This window comes from Megalops cyprinoides, chromosome 12 (assembly GCF_013368585.1).
Source record: "Megalops cyprinoides isolate fMegCyp1 chromosome 12, fMegCyp1.pri, whole genome shotgun sequence".
NCBI classification, from domain to species: Eukaryota; Metazoa; Chordata; class Actinopteri; order Elopiformes; family Megalopidae; genus Megalops; species Megalops cyprinoides.
In genome coordinates this window covers 19,201,119-19,226,647 of record NC_050594.1, presented here as the reverse complement: position 1 = coordinate 19,226,647, position 25,529 = coordinate 19,201,119, and the positions used below count along the sequence as shown (strand labels likewise).

At 42.6% G+C, this 25,529-nt stretch overlaps 1 protein-coding gene across 1 annotated transcript; it reads right to left on the bottom strand.

Annotated features, from left to right (window-relative positions):
• Positions 1–875: 875 nt before the first annotated feature.
• lclat1 (lysocardiolipin acyltransferase 1) lies at positions 876–20,499 on the bottom strand. The gene is made up of 6 exons (XM_036542658.1): positions 20,145–20,499; positions 12,214–12,383; positions 11,827–12,025; positions 10,111–10,257; positions 8,818–8,934; positions 876–3,915 (listed from the first exon to the last, which is right to left on the bottom strand). Exons 2-6 carry the CDS (start codon positions 12,379–12,381, stop codon positions 3,362–3,364), a joined length of 1,185 nt encoding a protein of 394 aa, XP_036398551.1. The 5' UTR covers positions 12,382–12,383; positions 20,145–20,499; the 3' UTR covers positions 876–3,361.
• Positions 20,500–25,529: the final 5,030 nt, after the last annotated feature.

Sequence of the window (25,529 nt, the reverse complement as noted above, 5' to 3'; positions counted from 1 at the left end):
TGGACCATCTTATCTTGGATGGAGCTTGCAAGATGAATGATTTAACAGATACATCTGCTGTGGGTTCTTTGAATTTCCTGTGCCAACTGCAAGCTTCGCATGTTGGGGTGTCCCCTTTTGAAATTCTAGTACCTTAAAGAGTTCCTTTACAAGAATCCTGGTGTAGCTTGAACATTAGACTGTGGTCAACTGTTATCTGTTGCTTGCAGCAGCACTGGTTATCAGTTTTCAAACTGCAGTACGGATGTTCACACAAGTACTTCACAATTGCATTTATATTGCCTTCAGACTCTAGTAGCATCTGTGAGTCTAACCTTTTAATGATTCTGTTGTGTGCAGAAAACACAACAGAAGTTGAACTGGATTGTGGTCAGTCTCTATGTCATATCTTCCTAATACAACATTTGACATGTATGTCCAAAAGTCATGTTTGCATTGAAACCACATTTTTTTTTTACTGAAGCAGGTTTCCCAACTTACTCTTAAAGCAAACTATGGTAGTTGTTCACATACACCTTAAGAGACTGAAGACATTTGAACACCGCAGACCAGCTGAAGTTCCCATTAAAGACCTGTCTGCCCTCTACAGAAAGAGCAAATGGAGATTCTTTGAATCAGTTCTGACAATGGAATCCAAACTCATAAGTGTTAATGACCATATTACAGGCTGACTCTGTAATATGCACATTATGCTCAAATCAGCACCAAGAATTACTAATGGATGATGACAGACAGGTGTGTCTATGGTGAAGTGATAAATCCATAATTCCACTCATTTCCATTAAGGAATATAATTCCTGTTGTATAAACTGTCATTCAATCATGATTTTGCTGCTTGTTTCCTAACCTGCTGCATAATTAATCCTGTGGTGCCTCTCAATATTGTTTCCTATTATAGTGAGAAATAATTTGACAGATTGAGACATTATTTGACAATGGGGAACAGCTGACCGAAATGGTGATATTTATTAACATGGGTATGATAGCAATAAATGATACAGTCCATACCTGAAGACAGTGAGTGGAAGGGAAATTCTCCTCAATGTGTACACACAGTTAAGGGCCTCTCTCCCCTTCTATTGGCAGACACTGAGGCAAGGACCGAGACATACAGAGAGAGAGGACCTGGGCAGTGTCCAGCTGGTTAAAAACAACACAGTTTCAGAGGGAAGCATGTTTGCGTGAGAGACAGACAAGAGTCAGAGAGCAGTGTATTTGGTTGACCATACAAACATGCAAAAGACAGAAACAATTTATTCTAATGCAGTCCATCACAGTGATTTGCCCGCCCCTTTCACCTGAACGAGCTGGCGATACAAGACAGATACGCAGTGCAACAAACACAAGGGAATCCAGGAAAAATACAGGACCGCTGAGCCAGGGAAACAGGACTTTTTCTTCCCTTCCAAAAAAACATAATATATCTGCAGCATTTATGTCCTATCAAACGAAATGAGACAGTGCCATAAAGAGTAACATGGGTTTATCGTACCAATAAGAAAACACTAATCACATGGCTGTCGCTGGACTTGAGTGAGCCGTGGTAAAAAATGATTGAGGTAAAACCTGACTGAGAATGCTTCCCATCCTCTGCACTCCAAAAGGTTTTTTTTGGCACATTCTGCACTGCTTTTCCAGCTGTCAATCGCATGTCGGGTTATTCAAGTTCAGAAGTGGCGGCATCTGTGTGGCGGTAGGGGGTAGGGTAGGGAGGGGTCGGGCTTTGGCCTTAGGGTTAATTACCAATTTCATCTGAAGCCTCCATGGCACTTGGGTTCACACAGGGGAGCTGCATGCATCTTACTGTCCCCACATCTCAAATTCAGCATGCTGACACCTCCGACCCTCTGCCCAGGTCCACACAGATGCACCCACCAATAAGAACCCTTACCCTTGACATGGCAACGCATCCACAAGCATGCTTTTGGGTTTTTGGAGGAGGTCCAAACAGAGATGGGCGCTAGTCAGCAGTACAAAGACTACAAGGGCTCGTGTGGTGTCCACAGAGCAAAAGGTTCTAAGTATTTACGTCAGCCGGGGACTGGAGGTGAATTATAAACTCAGATGAATGGACGGGCTTCTTTCTGATTGGCCACTGGCTGACGTCAAAGATCCCTGGATTGTCGGTTTGATTGATTCCAATAAGGGGGGGACGGACGCAAGGCTCCCAATTACTCGGCCGTCAACGTTGTTTCATCTTTCAACCGAGCTGCTGGAGACCGCCAACGCCATGGGCGTCCAATTTCTATCTCTACACAGTAGTGTCTTGATGCATGCACGCAGTGAACAGCATTTACACAGTATCAAAAGGCTTTACTGTGAGGTGGGGGCTGGAAAACTTCAATGCTATTGTGAGGATGCGCGGCTGAGTCACCGACTGACTGGCCCAGTCCTCTCCAGTGCTAGGGGGATCGTACAGCAGAGCTGCCGCTTCCTGGCTCTGTCTGCAGGGACCCTTAACGGCTTTGGCAGACAACATTCTTTTGATTGTTACATTGTCCTGTGTTCCCCCCTTTTGGTGTCCTGCATGTGTAAATGTGTGCAAATGTGGACAGATTGTTACAGTAGGAAATGGGGAAATTACTCCTGCATGCGCTAAAAGCCAATTAGGGACATTCCATAATGTCAATGTATTCTTATATGCATATGAAATGCATTTTGTTTTAAAGCTTAAAATTCATAACCATCTAGATTAAATTGTTCTCCATGTGGCAATTTGCATTTTGATTTGCGAGGATTAGGGATTAGGACTCTGATCCACTGTGTGTGTGTATGTGTGTGAGTGTGTGTGTGCTGTCAAATGTGGCGACGCACTATGGCTGTGTTCCATTACCTAAAACAAATAAATATACAGCATTGAAAATGTCATAACAAAAACATATTGATAAAACTGATACATTGATTAAAAAAATGATAAAAACTAAGACTGCACTGTGCCCAGAACAATGGGCAGGACAAAACACACCGGGATGGATGGTTTCCACAAGAGTGTAGAGAAAAGAGAGAGACAAAGAGAAATTTAAAGCAGACACACATGCGACAGACACAGTGGGGAAAAAGATGACCCCACTGTCAGACAGAGTCCGTGTGAGATGCAGACAGACAGGCTGGTGGTGATTCCTGCTCAACCTTCTGCCCTTTATCCAACCTAAAACAGTCAGTGCGTTCACCTTCCCCTCTCTCCCTGAGGTAACCTACCCTGACGAAGCCATGCACACGCCCCGGCCAGTTCCCTCCACCCTGTATATTGAGGGGTAGCTATGCTGGGATGGGGGATTCTAAAGCCTGGGCTCAGCTGTGAGCTCTTCCCCCTGTCCCTCTCCCCCTACCGGCAGGTCCAGATCTGTACCAGACCTAGGCCTCACTCTTTCTTGCGCGAGGCTGCCTTGTCGTCGCCCTGACCGTCCCCGTTCCCGTCCCCGCCCTCACGCCTCAGCCCGGCGACCCCGTTCCAGCGGCGGTGGCAGGCCAGCTCCAGCAGCTCCAGGCCCCCGACGGCCTTCTGCTGGCCCAGGTAGAAGAGCACCAGGAGCAGGAAGTAGGCGCGCAGCGCGGGGGAGAGGCAGAGGCCCGCGAAGCAGAGCAAGATGAAGGCGCTCCAGTAGAGCAGCGAGGCGGCCTTGATCAGGTGCACGCGCAGCTCCGTCTTGCAGGGCGGGATGCGGCTGCGGCCCGAGGCGTCGAAGCAGCGCGCGCCCGTGTAGAAGTCCCGCAGCCGCTCCTCCTTCTCCGCCCAGCGCTCCTGGCACCACGCCTGCAGCTGCGACACCGAGCCTGGCAGCGTCGACACCGGGTAGCGCCGCACGTGGAAGTGGATTTCGCGGGGGAACAGGCCCGACATCAGGTGGCGTTCCGTCTGCGGGATGTTCTGCGGGTAGGCCACTGTGATGTCGTGGATGGCATCTAGATTGTCTCCTGTCAGGGAAGGGGTAAGTCAGTAGGGGTCTATAAGGAGGGACAGCCTGTTAGTGGAGGACAAAATGGACACAGGACAGTTGCATGATATACAAACCAGGATAACGGACGCATACTCCTACAGACAAGAGAGAAATGACTCCTTTCAGGAACATCCACCATTATTTTCATAACTTCACCATACTACTTTATGACTCTGCAATGTATAATAATATAACTCTCTAACTACCACTCATGTTGAGAAATTTTCCCAGACATGCTCCATATTTACTGAGTGTCTGGCTACCATGATACAAACATATATACATATATACATACAAATTGATGAACAAAACGTTAATCTGCACTCACACACAGCCTTCACCTGAAGTGAGAGGTAAAAGTACAGGTAGAATGGTACTGATTCGTTTTTATGCCTTCATAAAATGTGTACGATATTCATTTCTAAATCTGAAAATCAAAAATCTCAGACCATTCATATGAATAGCCAGGAGAGAGAATCAAGTACAGAGGGTAAAAATACATTTACATTATTTTTGGTCGAAAATATCTGCTAAGTGCAAACTCAGACTAATTCATCAAACAATGCATTTTTGTTATGCTTTTGCAAAATAAGTGCGTTAAGCTGCTTCACTTTAGAGCACAGTCATCTTACCTAAGGCAGGCAGGCTATCCTGTTTTGGCAAGCTGCCATCGCCCCAAATTTATATGTAAATTGAATATTCAGAGAATGATAATGAAATGCAAATGGAACACTGCTGATCTCAACTGAGACCTGGGGGATTGTGGTGCGGGAGCAGAAAGCAATGTTCATGGCTATGATAATGAATTGTCACAGACAAACTTTGGTTTTGGGAGATACGTAGTCCGTAGTGTATATACTGAGCGCAGCGAGAGCATCTCGCGTCATTGGGTGAATTGGACTGAACTGGATTCCAAATGGGATGCACAAATTTAGAGGAACACAAGCATTTGATTAAAGTCGTGTCTTACAGGGCCTGCATGATGACAGATGACAGGAAAACCTATGAGACATGATCATTTTCTGAGATGCAAATTGACATAGAGTGCCAAAGAATGGCAATGATTAAAAGGTAAACAGCAGTTGTGATACAGTGAAAGATCTACATGACCTAACATATTCAAAGCTTTAAGTATTCACTGAAGGTACACAGGGCATTTCTCAAAATAGCTGCTGTGAGCCATTGCTTTAAAAATGCTTAAATAATTAATTCCTTGCTCTTCCTGTGACTTTCTGTTCTTGAGGACAAAACCCCTCAAAAAATGTAATTATAACACCGTACATATTAATGTGCCTATTTACCCAGTCACTAGATTCCCAAATAAAAACCTGTTAGCCTATTCATTGTTCATGAGTCAAACACATGACCTAGTTAAATGGTATTAAAGTCATTCCAAATAGGTTACACACTGCTACTCATTATTAGGCAAATTAGCTACGTTAGCAGAGCATAAAGCTCCTCTCTTCAAGCCAAGGTGAAATAAGCTTTACTTATTAGAGCAAACACTGCACAAAAATAATTAAACCTCAAGTTACCATTATCCTCGCAGCACCGAAAAATGGTCTTTAACAAATGGCAGAAATACATATTTTACTATAGATTCAAATACATAGATTTTAACATACATTCATAAAGAGTTGTTTTCTGTCTGTATTAACCATCTTATGCATGGATAAATTCATGACACTTATACACATTTATGACACAGTACTCTTAGCTATGATAATGATGGAACATCACAGGAAAATCACAATACATGCCATCCCACATATTCAGCATGAAGGGAAAAGCAGAAATAGAACAGTGGTAGCGAAAGGCCTTCTATACAACAAATCAGTCCTGAAAGTACACTTTGTAAAATAAACCTGAGTCAAAAACCTGCTTCGCTTTGAGAGTGCACAAGCGTTTTAGTCATCACTAGATGAGGGGTTGCAGAAGAGTAAAATGGGTCTAGATTTTGTTTATGAGCGATCTGAGATGCTGGGGGTGTTATGACAGATAGTCTTAGTCACTGATAAAAATATTCAATGGAATAATAGGTACAGAGCAGCCCATGACACAAAGAGCACCAACCTGAAATCATAAGCACAGCTCTCAGCTCATAACATTAATTGCTTTAGCATACACACAGTATCTTACAGTATTGTTAAGAGACACATCTTACTAACTGCAGACAAAGCCTAATTATGATTTATATAACCCACCTAACTTTAAATCATAGTATTGACATAGAGGCAAACAAAACAATGACTCATATCAATTTTATGAAACACACACTACTGCTGTTTTAGCCTGGTTACCCATTTAACACTGGTTACCCACTTCAAAAGACTTATCTTTAAGACACTACCACTCACTTTTTGGTCCTTACATGGATTAGCACCTAATTATCTCACAGAGCTGCTCAGACCCTACAGGCCTAAGGACCCACTGTGTGTCCTAGTGACCAGCTGAAGGAGAGAGGGCTAAGTGCTGTGCATTCACTGTTCAAGCCCCAAGCTTGTGGAATTCTTTTCCATAACATGCATTTCTCCCTTATAAAACATGTGTTGCTCAAACATCTGTTTAAGCATTATTTAAGCAATGTAATTACATACCCTTTTATCTTTTCACCCCCTTTGTTGGAAACTCATATAAAATGCATATGGTATATGGCACTGAAAAATGCAATAAGGTACAAACAGCTGGGGGATATGTGCATTATGTAGGTGAAATGTGTTTCAGGGTTCTACACCATATGACTGATTTGTTGGATTTAAAAAAAGGCATTGTATGTAATGTCAAAATTTGGCCATCATGCTGCAATTTGTAAGTAAATCTATGACTATACCTCTCAGCCATGCCAGTCACCCTTTGCAAACCTGAAAATAACAATAACAATACCACTATGACTAACAAAAGGGCACACTCACACCTGTGGTGGCCTCACCCTAATTATAACAGGGCCAGCAAAATTGTGGCTTATCTCAACAGATGCTGGGATTGCTTTGTTTTCTTCTCATTTCATATTTTCTTATTTGGCGTTTGATTCACAGATGTGATTCACAGATGAGAACAAAGCTACTGCTTCACTGCTGCAGCATATATAGTACACATAGCACTAGCATATAGCACTCAGGCACTGTATACAAGACAGACGTGGCTTCAACAAAAAAAACAGATTAAAAAAATCAAACAACCTGAAAATACCAAAACAATTTAGTCATTGACACTCCTGAACACTGAAATTTGATTATTTATTTATGCAGGGAAACTGTGGCCAGTTTTATAGCCTACATCATGTCTGATATTTTAAAATGTGGCAAATAGGATATCCCCACTTAAGTGTGAACACTCCTCAAGATTAGATTTTTTTAAACTTGCAACTGCAATCAATACTAAGATTTGGGATTTTTCTTCAGTACTCCAATCCAGTACTTCCTTAGTATACTTCTTCGAAATTTAAAACAGAAATTACCAAAACAGCAGAACACTTATCCTACTCGGATGGCAGATTCACCAGTCAACAGATGAATGAGAAATTAAATTTTCAACAAGTTTCAGTTTCAACAAACAACATGCATAATTCATTCATTGTACTTCTTAACAGTGACTATCTCACTAAGAACAAAACACTTTATTGCTTAAGAACACAATTAAATTGTGAGAAAATTCAACCTAGAGAGAAAATACAAAAGGGTATTACTACTGGCCATTTAGACCTGCATATTGGAAGTAAATGTGGCCAAATGGAAGTAAATGTGCATTCTCAAACTGCACAGCCAGAAAGCTGATCCTGTTTTGGTACTCTGTATCATGGTGTTGTACCAAGAAATTCAGCTCCTTTCCAGTGAATTGTATCCTGTGCTAGATAGCAATGTTACGTAATGCCACCCATGCAGGTCCTGGGCACAAATGCAAGCACTCAGACACAAATTCTCTCTTAGGCACCTTACTAAAGCTTTCTGTTGTTCATCTTATTTTCAGACAGGCACTACTGAAGTGCTATCAAACTGTTACGCTGTACTGACACCCTGGAATTCCTGGCAGGTGTCACTCCCTCTCAGGTTTCCGGAGTCATTACTCGATCCCGACCATTTTGCTTCACATGTAATCATCTTATGACCTGAATCACCCACCATCTGAGCAATGGCACTGTGAGAGTTTTCTGTTGACAAACTAGCATTCATGTTCACAAAATGAGCATGTATCATGCACATGGTCTACAGCTCTGATTACAGTTATTCACAGTTGCCAGAGAAGAAAGAAAAAAGGCACTTTGAGCAATTCAATGTGGGTGGCTTGGAAATGTGACAACTTGATTCACAAGACCAGCCGATGCAGAGTGTGAGTCTTTCCACAGAATGCTCACATTATCGCCAATGAGCTGGTGACAGACAATGCATGACATATACACAGGATTCATCAAACCAGATTTGTGAATAATATTATGAAGTCCAAACTGATCGGCATCAAGTGTAGGCTTTCTTTCCATGCCAGTTTAGATTTAATGGAGTTTATGTAGTTATTTTTTTATAATTATTTAAATTAAATTTAAAAAAAATATGCACAGCCAAAGACTACTCTTCTTCCTTTCATTCACACTATCAACGTAGAAGTCTTGAGCACATGGGTCTTGTAAATCTTGATTATTTATGATCTGCATACCCAAGCACTTTTTTCTGAAAAACTGGATCAAAATACTCCACACAAAAAGAACCTGGAGAGTGAAATGCACGTTTAGTAGCTCATATCACAAGAGGACAGTATACTGTAATACGTGCAAATCAGCCAAACACTGTCCTCTAATTAAACTGAGCAACCATGGCAGGTGCAGCTGCTGTAAGCCACAGACAACCCCCCCACCCCCCACCCCCGTCATCCCGGTGTGACCTCTGACCTTTGCGCAGCGTGTCCACGATGAAAGTGAAGCCAGTGGTGCGAGGGTGCAGCACATACTCGTATTTGGGCAGGCCGTTTTTTTCCGCAAACTCGTCACTTCGCGCTTTAGTGTTCTCTGTAAGGAGAATAAGGAGGCAACTGTGGGGTTATCCATGAAACACATCGCCACTGAGCTCTTTTCATACACGTAAATGACCAATCTGTGATCGCATTGCATTTCAATCCGAAAAGCATTTGAAATGGAACACTCATGCCCACTTCAAGCGCCAAAGAACGCTGTGTTTGACGTGTGCTTTTTAATGGGTTAATTTTATTCAGGGAAACACTTCAGAGTACCATTGCACAACTGTGCTAAAGCACAGTCTACAGTTGTTGGGGTTGTGACTAAACCACTTAAAATTTATCAATAGCTTATGTGTTCTTCATAGCAATTTAAACAAGGTCGATCGGTGACTAGGGACTTCATATCCCTGGACTCAAGCCACCTATCTCGTTAAAGAGGACTTCATCTTGAATGGATACACTTCTGTTCTTTTGTGCTGGAAGTCACTCTGGATAAGAGCGTCTGCTATGTAAACGTAATGTAACGATTCGTCCTCACAAATAAACCCTGAATGTGCTCTGGAGTCAGTGGTTAGGATTTCTGTGCATGTGTGAGGACAGAGCAGACCGGGACAACGCAGGGCATCTGCAATATCCTAGTCGTTCATTCAGCACGGCACTTCTCACATGCGAGGTCAGTGACGTTGTGCTGCCGCATCTAAGCCAACCAATCCCATTAAGAGGATTGCATCCATTCTCTGGCTGCCACTAATGACCTACTAATGTAGGCGCAGTCAAGCAAGCAGCAGCGGCTTATGTGATTAGGATGAGAGCAGATCAGGACAAAGCAAGTGAGGGCTGGTTTACAATCAGGGCTTAAAATACGTGATACAGAGTGATATGTTTGTCAGACGGTTTAGACCAGGAGCTGAATGAAATCATCAAGCACGTGATGCAGAGTAACGTATTTAAGCAATGACTGAAGACAGATGAAGGAGGGTCCAGCAATGAGCACATGTGGCATGAGCAGAGATGGCAATATGTGAAGAAGACATCTAAGGGGTCTTTTAAATATGTGGAGGTAAAGGAGGGGTAGGGCAGTGTGTGACAGGTGATGATGCATTAACTCTGTGTGTGTGTGTGTGTGTGTGTGTGTGTGTGTGTGTGTGTGAGAGAGAGAGAGAGAGAGGTATGGTGGATGGAACAGGAGATGGTGGTGAAAGTATAGGAGATGGTGGACGGTCCTCACCAGTGAGGTCGGTGCCCTCTGGGAAAATGAGGAGCTGAAGGGGCTCCCTGATATCACAGAAATATTGCAGCATGTTCTCCATGTGGCGGCGGTCATCCTCCCAGCGCCGGTGAATGAAGATGAAGGAAGCCACCTGCATGGCCCAGCCTGTGACACACACACACACACACACACACACACACACACACAAGCGCACATGCATTCACACGCAAGCAAAACACAGACAGACAGACAAGTACATGCAATACATTCACAACACACAGTGCATCAGTATCAGTAGTACTGATGGGTGAGTGTGTTTTTGCTGTCCTTTCAAGGCTTTTTAAAGCTGAATTTTCCACATTTCACCAACTGATGACTGATCACGCATTCACTCATAAATATGTTCCATAAAAAGACACATTATAAATGCTAAGTTGGGTGATACAGAACATTACAGCTTGTGACTGAGAGGTCGCAATTGTTCAGATGAAAAGATTAGGAACAAATGGCAGTACATTTTTATAATAGGCCCATTTATTTTTGGTCTACATATTTAAGCATAAGTGGTATTTTAATAATAAACGACAAATCCACCCCCTATGTTTTAATAATCTATAAATGATTCAGTCTCATTACCATAGTGAGTCATTCTCCCACACCGACATTATAAGATCCAAGGTATCATGGCTTGCCTGTGCATGAATTTACAACACAAATGCCTGTGTGTGCGTGTGTATGTCTGTGTGCTCTCCTGTATTTCTGTGTGTATGTCTGCCTGTGTGTGTCTATCTGTAGCAACTTTTACACTGAAACCCACCTTCAACCCAGGCTCTGAATCCCTTGGTTTTTTCCCCCACTATGGCCCTTTTACACCAAGCTGTGAACCCAATTTCCTGGGTTCCAGCCATTTAAACTGGACCACCCTCAAAACACCACCCTGTCCCATCTGCTGCCCATCCGCCTCCCTCTTCCTCATTCCTTTTCCTTTTCTTTGTGTACAAAGTTATTCAATTCTGCACACTATTTGCAAACCTGCCAGCTAATGTGCACTGCTAGACTGACAACTAAATAGCTTGATAGACTCAATTTTTGCACTCTCAGGGCTTATGGAAACATCGACAGAAATGTAATGTACAATGCAAACGTGACATATAGCACTTGAAAACTGAGTAAGCTACATTCATATTTTTGGTTGTATAACTCTACAGTTTACATCATAAAATGTGCAGCTATCTAGGAAAAATGTAATAGGTTTTTTCGCCAGACACTGTTTAGACAATTTTTGAAATGTTATTCTCTGTGTCATTTAGACTTAATAAATGATGCTAATCTGAAAGCAATTCCCTGCAATCTTGCAAACCCAGTTTGAGAAGCGTTGGCTTATTTGATTGCATAGAACTGTGAGAGATGAACTCGAAGCTGGAAGCTGGAATTGTAAGCATAGGGGCAACCACTGATGGAAGAATGGGTCTGAAAGTAGGGAGCACATCATATGCAAATAAGTCCCAGGATCCCCTTTTACAATGAAGCGGGACCAGGAATTTACCGGGTCAGACCCAGGAGCCAGAGTGGGTTCCCTGGTCCAGTAACCTGGGAAGACCTACTTACACCAAAGGCAAATCGAGGAATTCCCAGGAAAAACCTGGGTTCCCAGGCCAGTGTAAAAGGGGTCTGTCTGTGTGTGTGTGTGTGTGTGTGTGTGTGTTGATCTGTGATCTATGTGTGTATACCCACCGAAGCCGGGGATTGCCTTGAGTGCAGCCTTTAGGCAGATCTTCTCCAGCCGCAGGTAGCTGTACCTCAGAAGGCAGCACCAGAGGAACATCCAGTCGAGGCGTGTGCGGTGGTTCATGATGATGACGCTGCGTTCCCCGGGGACAAAGCCGTCCCCTGTAATCACCACCTTCACCTTGAACACCAGCTCCAGCAAGGCCTGTGCGCATGCAAAGAGAGACAGATAGAGCGTAACACGTCCTCATGTTCTCCTATCCCAAAAAAAAAAAAAAAAAAAAAAGAAGACACAAACCGGAACAGACAGATGCTGCCAGAGCTTTAGCCAGGCTGACAGACAGACAGTGCGTGCCAGCAGCCCGGCGACCCGAGATGGAGGGAGACACGTACCACGGGCAGGGTGAGCCAGGTGGCGACGATGCGGTCCGTCAGCCAGCGGTACCAAGCCGGGGAGAACAGCATGAGCGGAAGAACTGGGCCCAACATGAACACGCTTCCGAAGAAACTACCCAGGAACAGGGTAACCACAAAGTACAGGCCCCGCACCGATACGGCCATCCCTGGAAAATAAGTGGGCAGGGTCACACTTTCATTTCCTTCAATCACGTTTTAAAGGATGTACTGCTGATGGCTTTATAGTGAGCACAATGGATGTATGAAATATTGCGTTACCAGTGATCAATAAGAGGTAAAAAAAATAATAAACAGAAAACATATTGGCAAAACAATCAGGGCTGCGAGAACACAGTATTGGATTGAAATTATGTCGTCAGTTCCAGTTCAAATGCAATAATGTGTGGAACTGGGAACTGAATTTAAACTGCAGGTTTTGGAAGAGGAATTGAATTTGACACTTGGGAGGAAATGGTATGATCGATATCACTTTGTTCCAACTGAGTGCTGCCTGGTGCATATTTTGCTTAGTCACAGATTCTATTTTCAAACCTAGCCGCAGGCCTGCAAGAGACATTCTCACAATGTACTGCACAGACCACCATTACGCCACAATTAACTATTTATACTGACACTTAAAACAAAATTGAGACTGCAATGGTTTTAAGTAAATCTGAAAAAATGAAAGCAAAAAATCATGGCTACAGCTACTCAAGTTACAGCCTGTGGCTTACTTATCTGCATAACTGTACAGAATCGGAATGATGGGAATGATTCACTGACTAGAAATTCCTAGAACTGGAATTATGCATGTGTTTAACCGGGACAGAGTTTATGGAACTGACACCTGCTCACGCTAATCCCAGACCAGCGCCTCCCAGACCAATCCCAGACCAGCGCATCGACCCTTAAACACTGAAATACATACACTGAAAATGCTCTCTGGCACAAAGATATCTGTGCCCTGCTGCTTCCTGCAGCTGTGCCTGGCCCTGCTGGAAACCAGCAGGCAGGTACGTGGCCTCAGACAGTGTGACGTGCCGGGAGCCGCTTCGTCGCGTTCTGCTTCAAGGCTTCCCCTGCCTTCCTCCTGCCTGGGCTGTATCCCATCATGCTGCCCTCTCTCAACAAATGAGAGAGTGTGGGGGAAGCACCCACGGGTTATTCCAAGACAACACCTTTTCACATGTCCCTCTAGTGCCCCTCTTATACTTTCGGCTCTGAGGACCATGTGCAAAGAACAACAAGTCCAGGCACGGAGCTTTGTGTAGGCACAATGTGCCGTCTACACAAACATATGGGACCGGCATCTGGAAAAGGCACACACGTGTACACACACAGCAAGAAAATAATCACACTGAAAGAGGCATAACCTACTATTTACAGATATTATATATAACTACAATATCATATACAGCGCCAGTCAAAACTTTGGACACACTTTTCTTTCTTTATTTTTACCATTTTCCACATTTTAGAATAATAGTTAAGACATCAAAACTACAAAACACAAACTGAATTATGCAGTGACCAAAAAAGTGTTATAAACAAATCAAGAATATCTTATATTTTAGATTCTTTAAAATAGCCAAAAAAACTTTTTTAAATTACAATTCATAAATAAATTCATATATAGGCATCAGCTTGATGATATTTGTCTAAGAAAAAAATTCAAATATTTAAGCCTTTACATCAAAATGTCTTTGAATGCATGTTTCCCATTATTTTAATGTGGTGTATCCAAACTTTGGATACTGTAGTACTGTATATTATTAACACTAACACTAAACTTTGGCCAAGTAAGCTTTGAAAATATTCCACACCATTTAAAGATGTTGTTGTCTGTAAATAGTCCCACTTTTTAATACTCTGTGTCAATACAAAAAATTATATTTGAAATAAATGGCTTGCTGGCCAGCTACCCACCCAGCTAGCTAGCTAGAGACCATTTTTAAAAAGTAACTTTAACAGTTTTCCCTAATCAGCCACAGGCCCATCTAATGTGTTTCTCCTGAATTCCGGAATTCTTTCTTGTAAATTATGACAAATGTAAATTCTCATAAGAAAACCCATCAACAATAAACAGAACCATACTTTCCTCTACACCAACATGATTATTTGTAATTTACTTAACTTGCAAAGTTACGTCGCTATCAAAGCCACTTACCTGGCAAACAACAGACAAGGGTATGCCATCACTAACCAAGAGAGCAATATAAGCTGTCACACTGATTTCCATCAGTGCCAGTACTGGTCATATGCATTGGCTTCTGTTAACAAAGCTGCTAGCTGGCTACTTTACAGACCACATTCATGGCTATGCCAAACACAAACATATTGGACAGGCTGAATATATCATAACTACACATACAACACAAACATTTAGCATTTCTGGTCACACTTCTGATGTCATTAACATTTCTACCTCATCACTGCTACTGATGAAACTGCATCCAATTAATATATCCCATAAAATCATATCTCTGGAGGACTAGTGCAGATTTAATGCTTCTAAACATGAGTAACATTGAATCAAACTGACAGGTATGCTACATATCTACTCACATTCCTCCTGTCTGCTGATACTCAAGTGGCTTCAGCAGAGCCGTGAGCTGAGCTCTGATCTCTGGCTTACATTTGTTATTCGGAGTTTTATTCGGAGTTCAGGCACGCAGCAGAAAGAACTTGGGCTACTTACCAGCTAACTGTAACCCACGTAGCCCAAGATTATATAGATACATAGCTTAGCCCAAGTTTACACAGTTATATAGCTTATTGTTACAAAGCTTACATAACTATATTTCTGCCTAGTCCCTTCCCTCTGCTGGCAAACACTAAAGATAACACATATTACTGTAAATAAAAGCCACCATATGCATGTGACACACTTTGGTTTACACACAAAAGGACTGCAACGCTGGCCTGAAATTCAAAGACAGCGTGAAGGTCCCCTGTGACTGAAAAACTATGGTGTTCACATACTGCCATCCTTCTCCACTGCCATACTATATCATTTCTCATGCACAGTATCCTTCTAATCCATAATGTACAGCACAAAATATGTATCTCCCCTAAAAAATCTATTTAACATGCAAAGATGGCAAGTTACTCATAAGACTTTCTCCATAAGTCATGAAAAAAAAACAGGGCCAAGTTACACAAATGAATTTTGGAAACAATGGGTAAGTGTTTACTCGTTTGCTAGTTAGTTTAGTGCTAGTTCAGTCTGCTTGAGGGAATACAGGCCGTTTCCTGTAACTCCACTTCCTTTTGACCAGTAATTTCAATGCATGGCCTACTTTCAGTTTTAGACTTGTTTGACTTCACACATAAGTACAGCCAGCCTGTGGATTCTGAGTTTTTTATTTTTTTATTTTTACAACTTAAAACATTAAAGGTGAACCCCTACACTCATACAATACAGACCCTTGAACACCTTGCTCAATTTTCTTACTATGCAATGTCATGCAGACCTACAGAATTATTTGATATACTGTAAACTCCAAACACTTGGGAAATGCAGTGTCTGTGCACTGTAAAGAATCACCCACTGAGGTGACTTCTTTCAGATAGACTTATTTTGTTTTGAAAGTTGCTTTACTACTGAAACTGAGACCAATATCAATCACGAATCTCTACACAGCACCATTTTATCTTTAAAAACAGTTTTTTGGTATGATATTCTCTGGGTGCTATTTTAGGCACTACTTCCACAGCAGGGTCTTCTGTAGCTTTAGACTGTGATTGTGTCTGTATAATGGAGATCCAAAAGTTTAAAGTCTTAAAGGAAGCTTGGGCTGTGAAAAATAAATGGATAAATATTCAAATAGTCAATCATATTTCAAATTTATCTGTACTATTTTGAAAAGATGGTTACTTCAACTTTGGACATGTACGTGCTAACAGTATAAAAAAATTCCCCTGGCAAAAAGTGGCTTGATTTTACACGGAACAACTCAATAAAAGCTGGGGCAGAGGTCTCTTTCCCAGAGTACTGCCAGGGGTTACTGAGAAAAGCAAGGGGAAAACTACTGCCACAGTCTGGTATTCTTCTGAAAACGTCACTGATATAACCCAGAGCCCACAAAGTAATGCAGGCACACTGTAAACCGCTCGTCCGCCACTTCTTTACTGATAAGTCTGTCCTGCTGACAAGTTAAATGTGGACAGAGTTTAAGAGGCTTGCCCCTTGCCCAGATGATTCCCTGCTCTCACCCCCGCCCCCCACCAGTCGGGTCGAGGCGTCTTACTTCAGTCTACAGCCCGCTTGCACAAGATATGCCACGCCTGGCAACAGCCTCACCATGACACAGCAGCTTCCACGCACAGGGCACACGGCAGTTAATGCAGCACTTATGGCTGAAACGGCAGCACTAGGGAGTTTTTTTTTCCCCTTTTATGACGGAAAATACAAAGCGTGAGAGAGGTATAGGATTTGTTGGCTCAGCACAATTGTTAAATTACCACACCTGCTGCTGTTGTCTCCCACAATCTTGCTCCATTCACAATGGGAGGCAGAAAAACACGCATGCCCTCTTGGATGTCTCCAAAAACAGGCTCTCTCACACATTCAGGCAGCAGAGGGGGCAGACCTGTGTGTGGGTCCCTGGAGTATGAGGAGCTGTGTGAATGGAATTATCATGATTTGCCAGCTTCAGGGCACAAATGTACCCAAGTATTCATTAACATTTATTACCGTATTCATGGTGTGATAAAAATGGACGTTTAAACTCAAAGGGCTTGTATTTCATATTGTATTTATTCATAATTGGTATGCATACAAGAGTATCATATGCCTTGTAAAAATGTAGACCTAATCAGGTAACAACAATGCAAAGGAGTCTTTAGCGCCCTGCATTTTATCTTTCTCCTGATATCTTGCTGATTCTACAATTCAAAGGCATTCTGACATTTCCCTAAACTCAAAGTAAATGGAAGGTCATCATCCCTGCCTTCGTTTTTCCCCTCAGTTTCTTTGTGCTGAAATCATGCCTAACATGCTCTGGGCGCCCTGAGCAGGGCACTGCAGAGCAATGGAAAAAAAGAGGACTTCAACCCCCAGCTTTATCTATGCACGCTAAGCTCAGTGCTAATTGCTGTCTGTAATCACCAGTGCTTTTCACAGGAGGGTGAAAAAACAACACTTTAATGACTTTTTCCACCAAGCCTCCATTAAAAGGTCGAACCTCGACCAGATTAAAAGCTGAGCCCGCTCACAGGAAGACTAGGACACGCGTACATGACTCAGCCACATGGCACCTAGCATGCTGCCACAATGCAAAATCCCAAAGTTCAATCTACACATAATTACGCTTTCATCACTACTAAAACAATTACCTCAGCAAATTTCCAAACTGCTTATTTTAAAACAACCCCTGAAAATGGGCATATTAATTTGGTCCTTCTGGAAGCACTGCATTGCACCTGCACATGACACATGCACACACAGCACTCTACTGTTTCAGCAGCATTCACTTGGAACAGTGAGATTTGGGTCACCTCCATCTGCTCAGAAATTTAGTAAAAGAAAAGAGAAAGACACCCACCACTGAGTGGGGCCACACTTAACCCAGCCGAAATAGCAGGTACTGGAACGGGGAAGGAGTCGCAGTACAGGGTCAACTTACTGCCCATTAAAACCTGCTCTTATCAGTGCAGATAACCAAGACGCTTTCCCTCCAGGCCTGATCAATCATCGCCCCATTAAGCAGAAAACTGTGGACTGCAAAATCAAATTGGCTGCCCTTCTTGCACGGGTCAATATGGATCTGCTGGTAGGAAAAATTACGCTGGCTGAACTTACTGGAGCCATCAAAGCCAGGCTGAATGCTTGAACGCTTTATGTCGGTGAGAGCAAGAGCGTTTCCCTAACGGTCATCATCAAAGCAGATTCCGCAAAGGAGAGCAGAACAAGCGTGTTGCCACCAATTCTAGAAGCCTCCTTCTCCCCTTTCAGTTAAAGAAAAAATGCCACTGTCTCCAATTTCAACCAACATGCATGAAAAGAAACCAATGTACTGTCAGAAAAAAAAAACTCTGGGAGACATCCCCACTAACTACAGTGGATTAAGAAATACATATTTCAACAGTGTAGGCTTCATAAAAGAAACCACCGTAAAAAACATAGCCTAAATGTGTCTTTTTATAATCCAAGAGAGTTACTCAATTTTTTTTTTCTGACTAGCAGTACTTGAAAGTGACACAGTCGTGTATTACTGTTATTTTGTTACATTATATAAAAAAGGCTAGGCATCTGACATCTCAGTTATTAAACACTCAAACATAAACTGGGACATGTATGCACCTTACACCAGCCTAATAGCCCATCCACTACAAATTTTGGCTAAATACCATCATGAGGTTTTTATAACAATAATGTTCAGAAAGCAATCTATAATCCTTTACTGAAATGAAATCCATCTGACTTCAAACATGCATCAACAACAATAGGACACACCAAAGTTCTTTTATTGATTCTTGAACAGCCAGTCCACACCTACTTAGACTATTTCATCTCCTGTCGAGTTACTTTACAAAAAGTGAGTATTTTCAATTTCGGAGGAGACTTAATACCAGTGAGTGGGCTTGAAACAGTGCATCTGTCTAGCCTTTAAAATGCTGCCTAAAATTTGAGCATTTACCACAGTACTTAAACTGCATATAAGGAACTTCTCCATAGTTAAACATCTTGTGAAGGAATAAAACTCAAAATCAGAAACTGTTAAAGGATCAAAACGTACAGTCCACTGTAATTTTCAAACAAAGTCATCCAAAAGCCCTTGAATATTTTTTTTCCTCTAATGAAATAGGTATGCTTAGCATGGAAACCCCCATGGTATTATGGTGAACTACGCTGTGTGAACTCCCATACTGAGCCAGCAGGGAGATCAAAACCATGAAAAATATCTGAAATCTAACGGAGGGGCATCATTACGACGACTTAAAATGTAGTCAACCAGCAATGCCCAATATCCAACTGGGCATTTAACTGTAATAACACCTGACGCATCATCCGATCAACTCCACTAGCAAAGACACCTGTCAGTCTACAGCAGAGAAGCACCCATCAAGTCAAACAATATTTCCCAATAAAGATATTCGATCTTCACTGAGACATGCAGCTGTGGTGTTTTCTATCACAGGTTGAGGTCAGTTAAGGATTCAGAGGGAATGCTGACATGCTATTAAAACAGATCATAAGGCCCGAAATAAACACTGAAGTCTCCTCACTAAAATCTCATTTTTAAAATATAATCAAATAATGGCTGTAGTATTTGTGTACAATATAGGTAAGACAATCACCATTTATAAAAGAGGGAGGCAGCCATCTAACCTACTCTTGGTAATAAAAGTGGAGTTGGGTGTGTTTTAGGTGACAACGTAGCTAGGGTTACACCTTGCGAAGCAGTATTGATATTTATAATAAGGACTGGAACATCTTGGGCTTCGAAAGTTGATAGCTGGGTAAGCTGTCGGGAAGGGTAACTAGCTAGCAAGCTAACAAGTATGTATGTATCAAGAGATAGTTTCGAGAACGATGGATAAGGATCGATCAAACAAAACAACTCGGACACTCCTATCTCGATATCTGAGTTATCTTGCTCGAACTATAAATTGTGCACATGTCATTGGGCATTACTCAAGTTCAATTCCAGTTCCAGCTAGGTGGTTAACTAATGTTACAACGCGCAAACTAACGTTAACATTTCTTGCAACCACAACACACACACATCCCCCAGTGCCGCCAATATCATAGCTAGGTAGGTAATAATTCAGTCACTGTCTTCTCTAACTAGCTAGGTAACTAGGCAGATATCTCCTTAGCTAGCTACTACAGCTAGCCTGCTGGCTACTAAACTATTTTGAATGTTTAGAGGGAAAGCAATCAGAGAGCGGACACGTAAAGCAGCCACTATGTTCTCACCCACCTGAATATCCGTGATTTCCGCAGCTAGCTGTGTACAAGTAGCAAGCTAGTTAGCTAACTAGTTAACGTTAAACAAAACAAGCGCCACGGTTAGCTTTGCAGCACGGATTAGCTAGCTAGCTACCTAGCTATTTTTATGCTTGCGACATAGCTGGAAAGGTAGCTAGCTAGCTAAACAACGTAATCAGACTCCCTTTTGCAAGTGTTTGCTCATAGTAACGAGCTATGAAAACAAATTCAATCTTCGGAGAGATTTCGCCATATCACACATGTCAGGGGGAGGCGCTGAGAAAACGATACGAGACAGCTAGCTAGCTAACAGCTATGCTCTTCGTTATCTCATCCCTAGCGTAGCTGCCATCATTACCACGAAACTAAATTGACCTTTAAACTTTTAACTCTCACCCTACAAGCGAGCGCAGTTGAGTGCGGCCAGGGGGCGCTGTTAATATGGGTTTGTTAGTAGGATTGGAGAAGTACAAATTGGTATTGGACAGTAGTAGCTCACACAATCAGGTACTTTACAGCATGTGTATGAGACTGCATATGACTGTGTCTGTTTGTTGGCATGCTGTGTGACTGAATATCAGAGTTGCTATATAGAGAGTTTTCCATAGAGTGAGGCAGTGTGTGTATGTCTGTGTGTGTGCGCGCGTGTGTGCATATGTGGCAGACTGCTGTAGTATGCACATCAGTGCTGAAATGTGTAAGTGCATGTATCTGAAAGGACTGTTCGTGATTAAGAGCGCCAATGTGTTCAGTGCCGACATGATATTGTGTATGTCTGTCAATGTGTGTGTGTGTGTGTGTGTGTGTGTGTGTCTTTAAGTCTTTGGACCTTGTGTCTTGGGTTTATTTTCAAAGCAGTCTATTGATAGCATTTTAACGAGGTTTTATTGGAAAGAATCTCTGACGGTTTATTGTTTTTAAACATTCTTGCCCCCTGTGACCTTGGCTTTTTGAGAGAAACGAGAGAGCAAGGGAGAGTAAGGAGAAGTGGAGGATGGTGGTTGGGGGGAGTGGAGAGTGAGAGAGTGAGGAAAGAGATCAGGTTCAAAGAAAGGACGGGTACAGTAAATTAAATGTAGAGATTTTTTTCCTGCTGGACAAGCAGCTCTCTTGACTAACTCTGCATCTGAATACATCCTTTCACTTTTCTGCTCAGTTCACATATTTCTCTTCCTTTCTGTACAGTTGAACTCCCTCTCTCTTCCTCTTTCTGTTCCCACCTCTCAATCTCTCCATTCTCTCCCTCTCCCTCTCTTTCTGTTCCCCTTGCTGTCAGTATATTGCAAGGTGAGGCAGTTTTTTCCACAGCAGTCTCCAGGCAATGTGGATTATAGGTGGATATCAGTTGTCTATTTATATAAATGACAGCCTGTGGAAGACCTGCTGTCTGCAGATTAACACATTAACACTCACAAGTACATGGGCAAGTGTACCCAAACAGACACACAAATGAAAGATGCCAAACCTCTGAGTGCAATGACTACTTGTTCTAGTTTTTTTTATATACCTTGTGTATAGTTTTGGTAGAAATAATGTAACAATAGTTGCAAAACATGAGCCAATTCCATATTAAATGCATGATTTCTAAAAGGGTAACATGCATTCCTTGTGAGTTTTTTATGGGAGGAGCAGATGGTAGTTTTCTAAGCTTTTTTTTTTAAAAAAAAATGTCATCAGAGAGGAAAGTGATTGTGCACTCTCTCTTTCTCCCTCTCTGAACCACATGTGTATTTTATGTGTTTTGAAGTGCTTCCTCTCTCAGCCCGCTCAGCAATATCACGCTGTGCTCCAAAATGTTCTCTCCTTTTTCAGACAATGTTTGTATATTTTCATATTTGCTGGCATTCATTTCTGGAAATACATTAATCTCAGTGGTTGCACAGAGAGACCCTGTCTCAGTTTGTGCCTTTCCTCTCCGGTCCTCCTGCTGCTACACTCACCTGAGCCACCTATCCCCCCTGTACTCCCATGCTTTGCCCCACTCTCCTCATGATCTTTTCTCCTGTGCCTCTCTCTCTTCCTGTTGGCAGTGCCAGCTGAGAGGTCTCATAGCGTCCAGCCTCCAGACATGATAAAAATAGACCTGCATTTTGCTGTGTCCTGGGAGCTCTGGTCTTTTCTCACACATAGAGAGTCCTGGGAACAGAAACTTTTCTTTACAAACATGGTGCGCGCGCGCACACACACACACACACACAACATATGCACACACACACACACACACAGCACACATATACATGCACACAGACATGTGCACACAAGTTGTCACTATAAAACATCTCTGACCCATGATCTGGATATACTGGACACCACACTAAAGTGATATATTCTGATTTACAGAATAATGTAGCCCAGCATTACATAATAGGTAATGCTTTGGTGATACTCACAATGTAGCAACAAAAAAAAAACATATTTATGGGAACTCTAACAGCCGGAGAAAGGGTGAGGGAAGCGGAGAGGAGCATGGGACAAAAAGAAGAAGGGAGAGAAAATGAGCAAGGGGGACACAGCAAACTCATGGACTCAGGGACAGGGTAACGAAGATGTGATGCTTGTATCAAGGGGTCTGTGTGGGAGGTGTGTGTTGATGGGACAGGGTGTGGGTTTGAATTTGGGAATGGGCAGACGATAGGGCGGGGGAGCAGGAGAGGGGGGATAGACTGTGCTGACAGGCTAGGCTAAGCGCTGGATTGTTTCCATTGGAAAGAATTCCAGGAATGACCGGGAAGAGCTATCAGTGACTGCTCTCAGGACTCTCTGACAACAGTTAATGTACACGCACACACACACACACAGGCTCGCACACACACAGGCATACACACACACTTTCCTTCTTCCTCTCTCTTTCACACACACACACACACACACACACACAAACACACACACACTAAAAATGTCCACATTCTCACATGCACAAACTATACAAATTCACAGCCCCCCAAACACACACATGTTGCACACATGCAATACACATAAACACGCTAATCATGATACAACTTAAATACACACAGTGAAACACACATACATGAATACACAAAAATACAAACACACATACATATACACACACACTAAACATGTTCATATCCCATAATCACACTTACACAAACAAAAAGGTTATTTTTTGCCATAAAAGAGACAAAAGTGCCAAAGCAGACACAGACACACACACACACACACACACACACACAAACAATAAACTAATGATGATGAAACTATCTCTTACAAGCACCTGCTGTGATTGCTTAACAACCAACATTCACTGTCTATAGCAGTGTTACTCAGTCAAATGTGTGACTGTTGTGTAACTTCCAACTCCATACTTGGGAAAAAAAAAACTCCCCATGGGGTTTAGGAATGGGTATATAATGGAAGGAATACCATTGGAAGACATGGATATGCAGCAAACTGCAGGAGTAGTTGTTGCCTGTATCTCATTTGAAATATTGCATGTGTGTTCCCCTTTGGAGAATTAGTTGTCAACAGTTGTCTAATAGTTGTCCTTGCAGAAGTAGTTGACTCTCCTTCTTCTCTGAGCTCTAGGTTGTTCATTGTGTCTCTCATGTCATACTCTTCTTTGTCCTTCCCTACTAACTTTCTCCATTTCTCAACAGCAGCTATGAATTCAGTGGTGACCCCTGTTATGTAAGACTAAGGACAGGTTGAGAAATGAATGACTGAGCAGTTAGAGTTTGCCCATGTGAGGTGTAGATTAATAATAATGGGAATGACTTCTTTCTGCTGTATTGAGATTTATGTCTTTAGGATGTGTACTTTGTGTGAAATCACCACAAAGACACTATATTAGATATAATATAAGAATGCTGTTGTTGATTGTGTTGGTATTGTGGACCACACTTTCATTAAAATTGAGTTAGATATCAGGAAAAAATGATGAGATTCTTTGGTTGCTTGTGGAGCAGGACTCGTAACCGAAAGGTTGCCGGTGCGATCCCCGCTGGGACACTGCTGCTGTACGCTTGGGCAAGGTACTTAACCCACAACTGCCTCCATAAATATCTGGCTGTATAAATGGATAACATTGTAAAGAGCTGTAACCTTTGTAAGTCGCTTTGGATAAAAGCGTCTGCCAAATGAATAAATGTAAATGTAAATGCTTATTTCTTTTTGTTATGGCTCACTCTTTTGATGAGATTACTGGATCATCTGAGACCTTCTTATCAACAGATCATTGAGCAGATCCTCTGTGTGTAATCCCACTACCTATGTTATATCTGCCCCCATGTATAAATAGTTCTTTGTACATGGGTATTTCCAGGAAGCAGGAAGCAGGAAGTGTTGGTAGAGAATGTCAGCACATTGTTCTCTTTCCAGGAAATGCCCTGAGGACCTTTGAGTCTCCTCTAGCCAATCTGGGAGGCCCTTTCCCAACTGAAGTCCCGCCTTACTGATTTGGACTGATGGCACTTGGTGGCGTGGGACAATCATAAAAAGTGAAACTCAGGACGAAAATGACTACGATGACATTGAGGTGAGGATACGAAGCTTTGATACAAGGGATGTCAATCTCTCAATCAGCATGTCTGAATGCACACCATCCACTATGTCTGTGTGGCATGTTAAGCCTTGCATTAAATGGCTGTGTTCAGCTGCTGCCAGTGTGTCGACATGCGTACTGTGCTTGTGCGTCGGCTAGTTAAGGGCATAACGCTGTTGTTACCTGGTACTGTCCGGCACTGTGCCAGTCAGCGTTGACCTCCGTCACGGTGATCGGCAGGGTGGCACGGATTCTGGAGTTAAAGAGGCGGTAGGTGTACTGTACGAGTGAGTGAGTGAGATGGAGATATCATCAGTAGCACTGTATCCCATCACACCTCACTCTGTTCCACTGCGCTGGTGCCGAACATGTCTGACAGGGCTTTGGCAGCATGACCACAACGTCGGCATTCCAGGACCGTGCAGCTGGGACCGGGGTGGGACAGTGACACAGCGACAGGAGGTTGGGAGCACTGAGCCTGTTAATTAGCATTTGCAGTTCTGAAACAGACGTATTTCATCAGAGAACATGGTGCTACCTGCACAGTCACCACATTAATCATTCCCTGAGCACGTGATTGCTGTGCACTCTTTGATATTTGTCCCACGGGTTGTCAGTTTTGAGCCTATTACTTCCTGCCCTTTCCCTGTTCTGCTCATCTCACCACATCTCTACTGGGCAGCTCAGTAACCACAGCTTCAGTGAATTAGTGTACATCAGAGAAGTTCATCAATGTGTTTCTCAAAGGATCACAGCATTCGTTGAATACTACTTCCACACAGCAGAGAAGCAATGGCCAAGCGAACAAGCTAAAGATCATGCAAGGGATATTATTACCTTAGCTATCATCCTCATCCATGGAGAATTTGTGTACTGTAC

What these genes read in the sequence shown, in the direction of transcription:
- lclat1 (XM_036542658.1), bottom strand. Translation starts at nt 12,381, where the DNA reads ATGGCCGTATCGGTGCGGGGCCTGTACTTTGTGGTTACCCTGTTCCTG. An exon ending in AGAGGGCACCGACCTCACTG is followed by an intron (nt 8,935 to 10,110) that starts GTGAGGACCGTC and finishes TTCTCCTTACAG; the next exon opens with AGAACACTAAAGCGCGAAGT. An exon ending in CGTGGACACGCTGCGCAAAG is followed by an intron (nt 3,916 to 8,817) that starts GTCAGAGGTCAC and finishes CTTCCCTGACAG; the next exon opens with GAGACAATCTAGATGCCATC.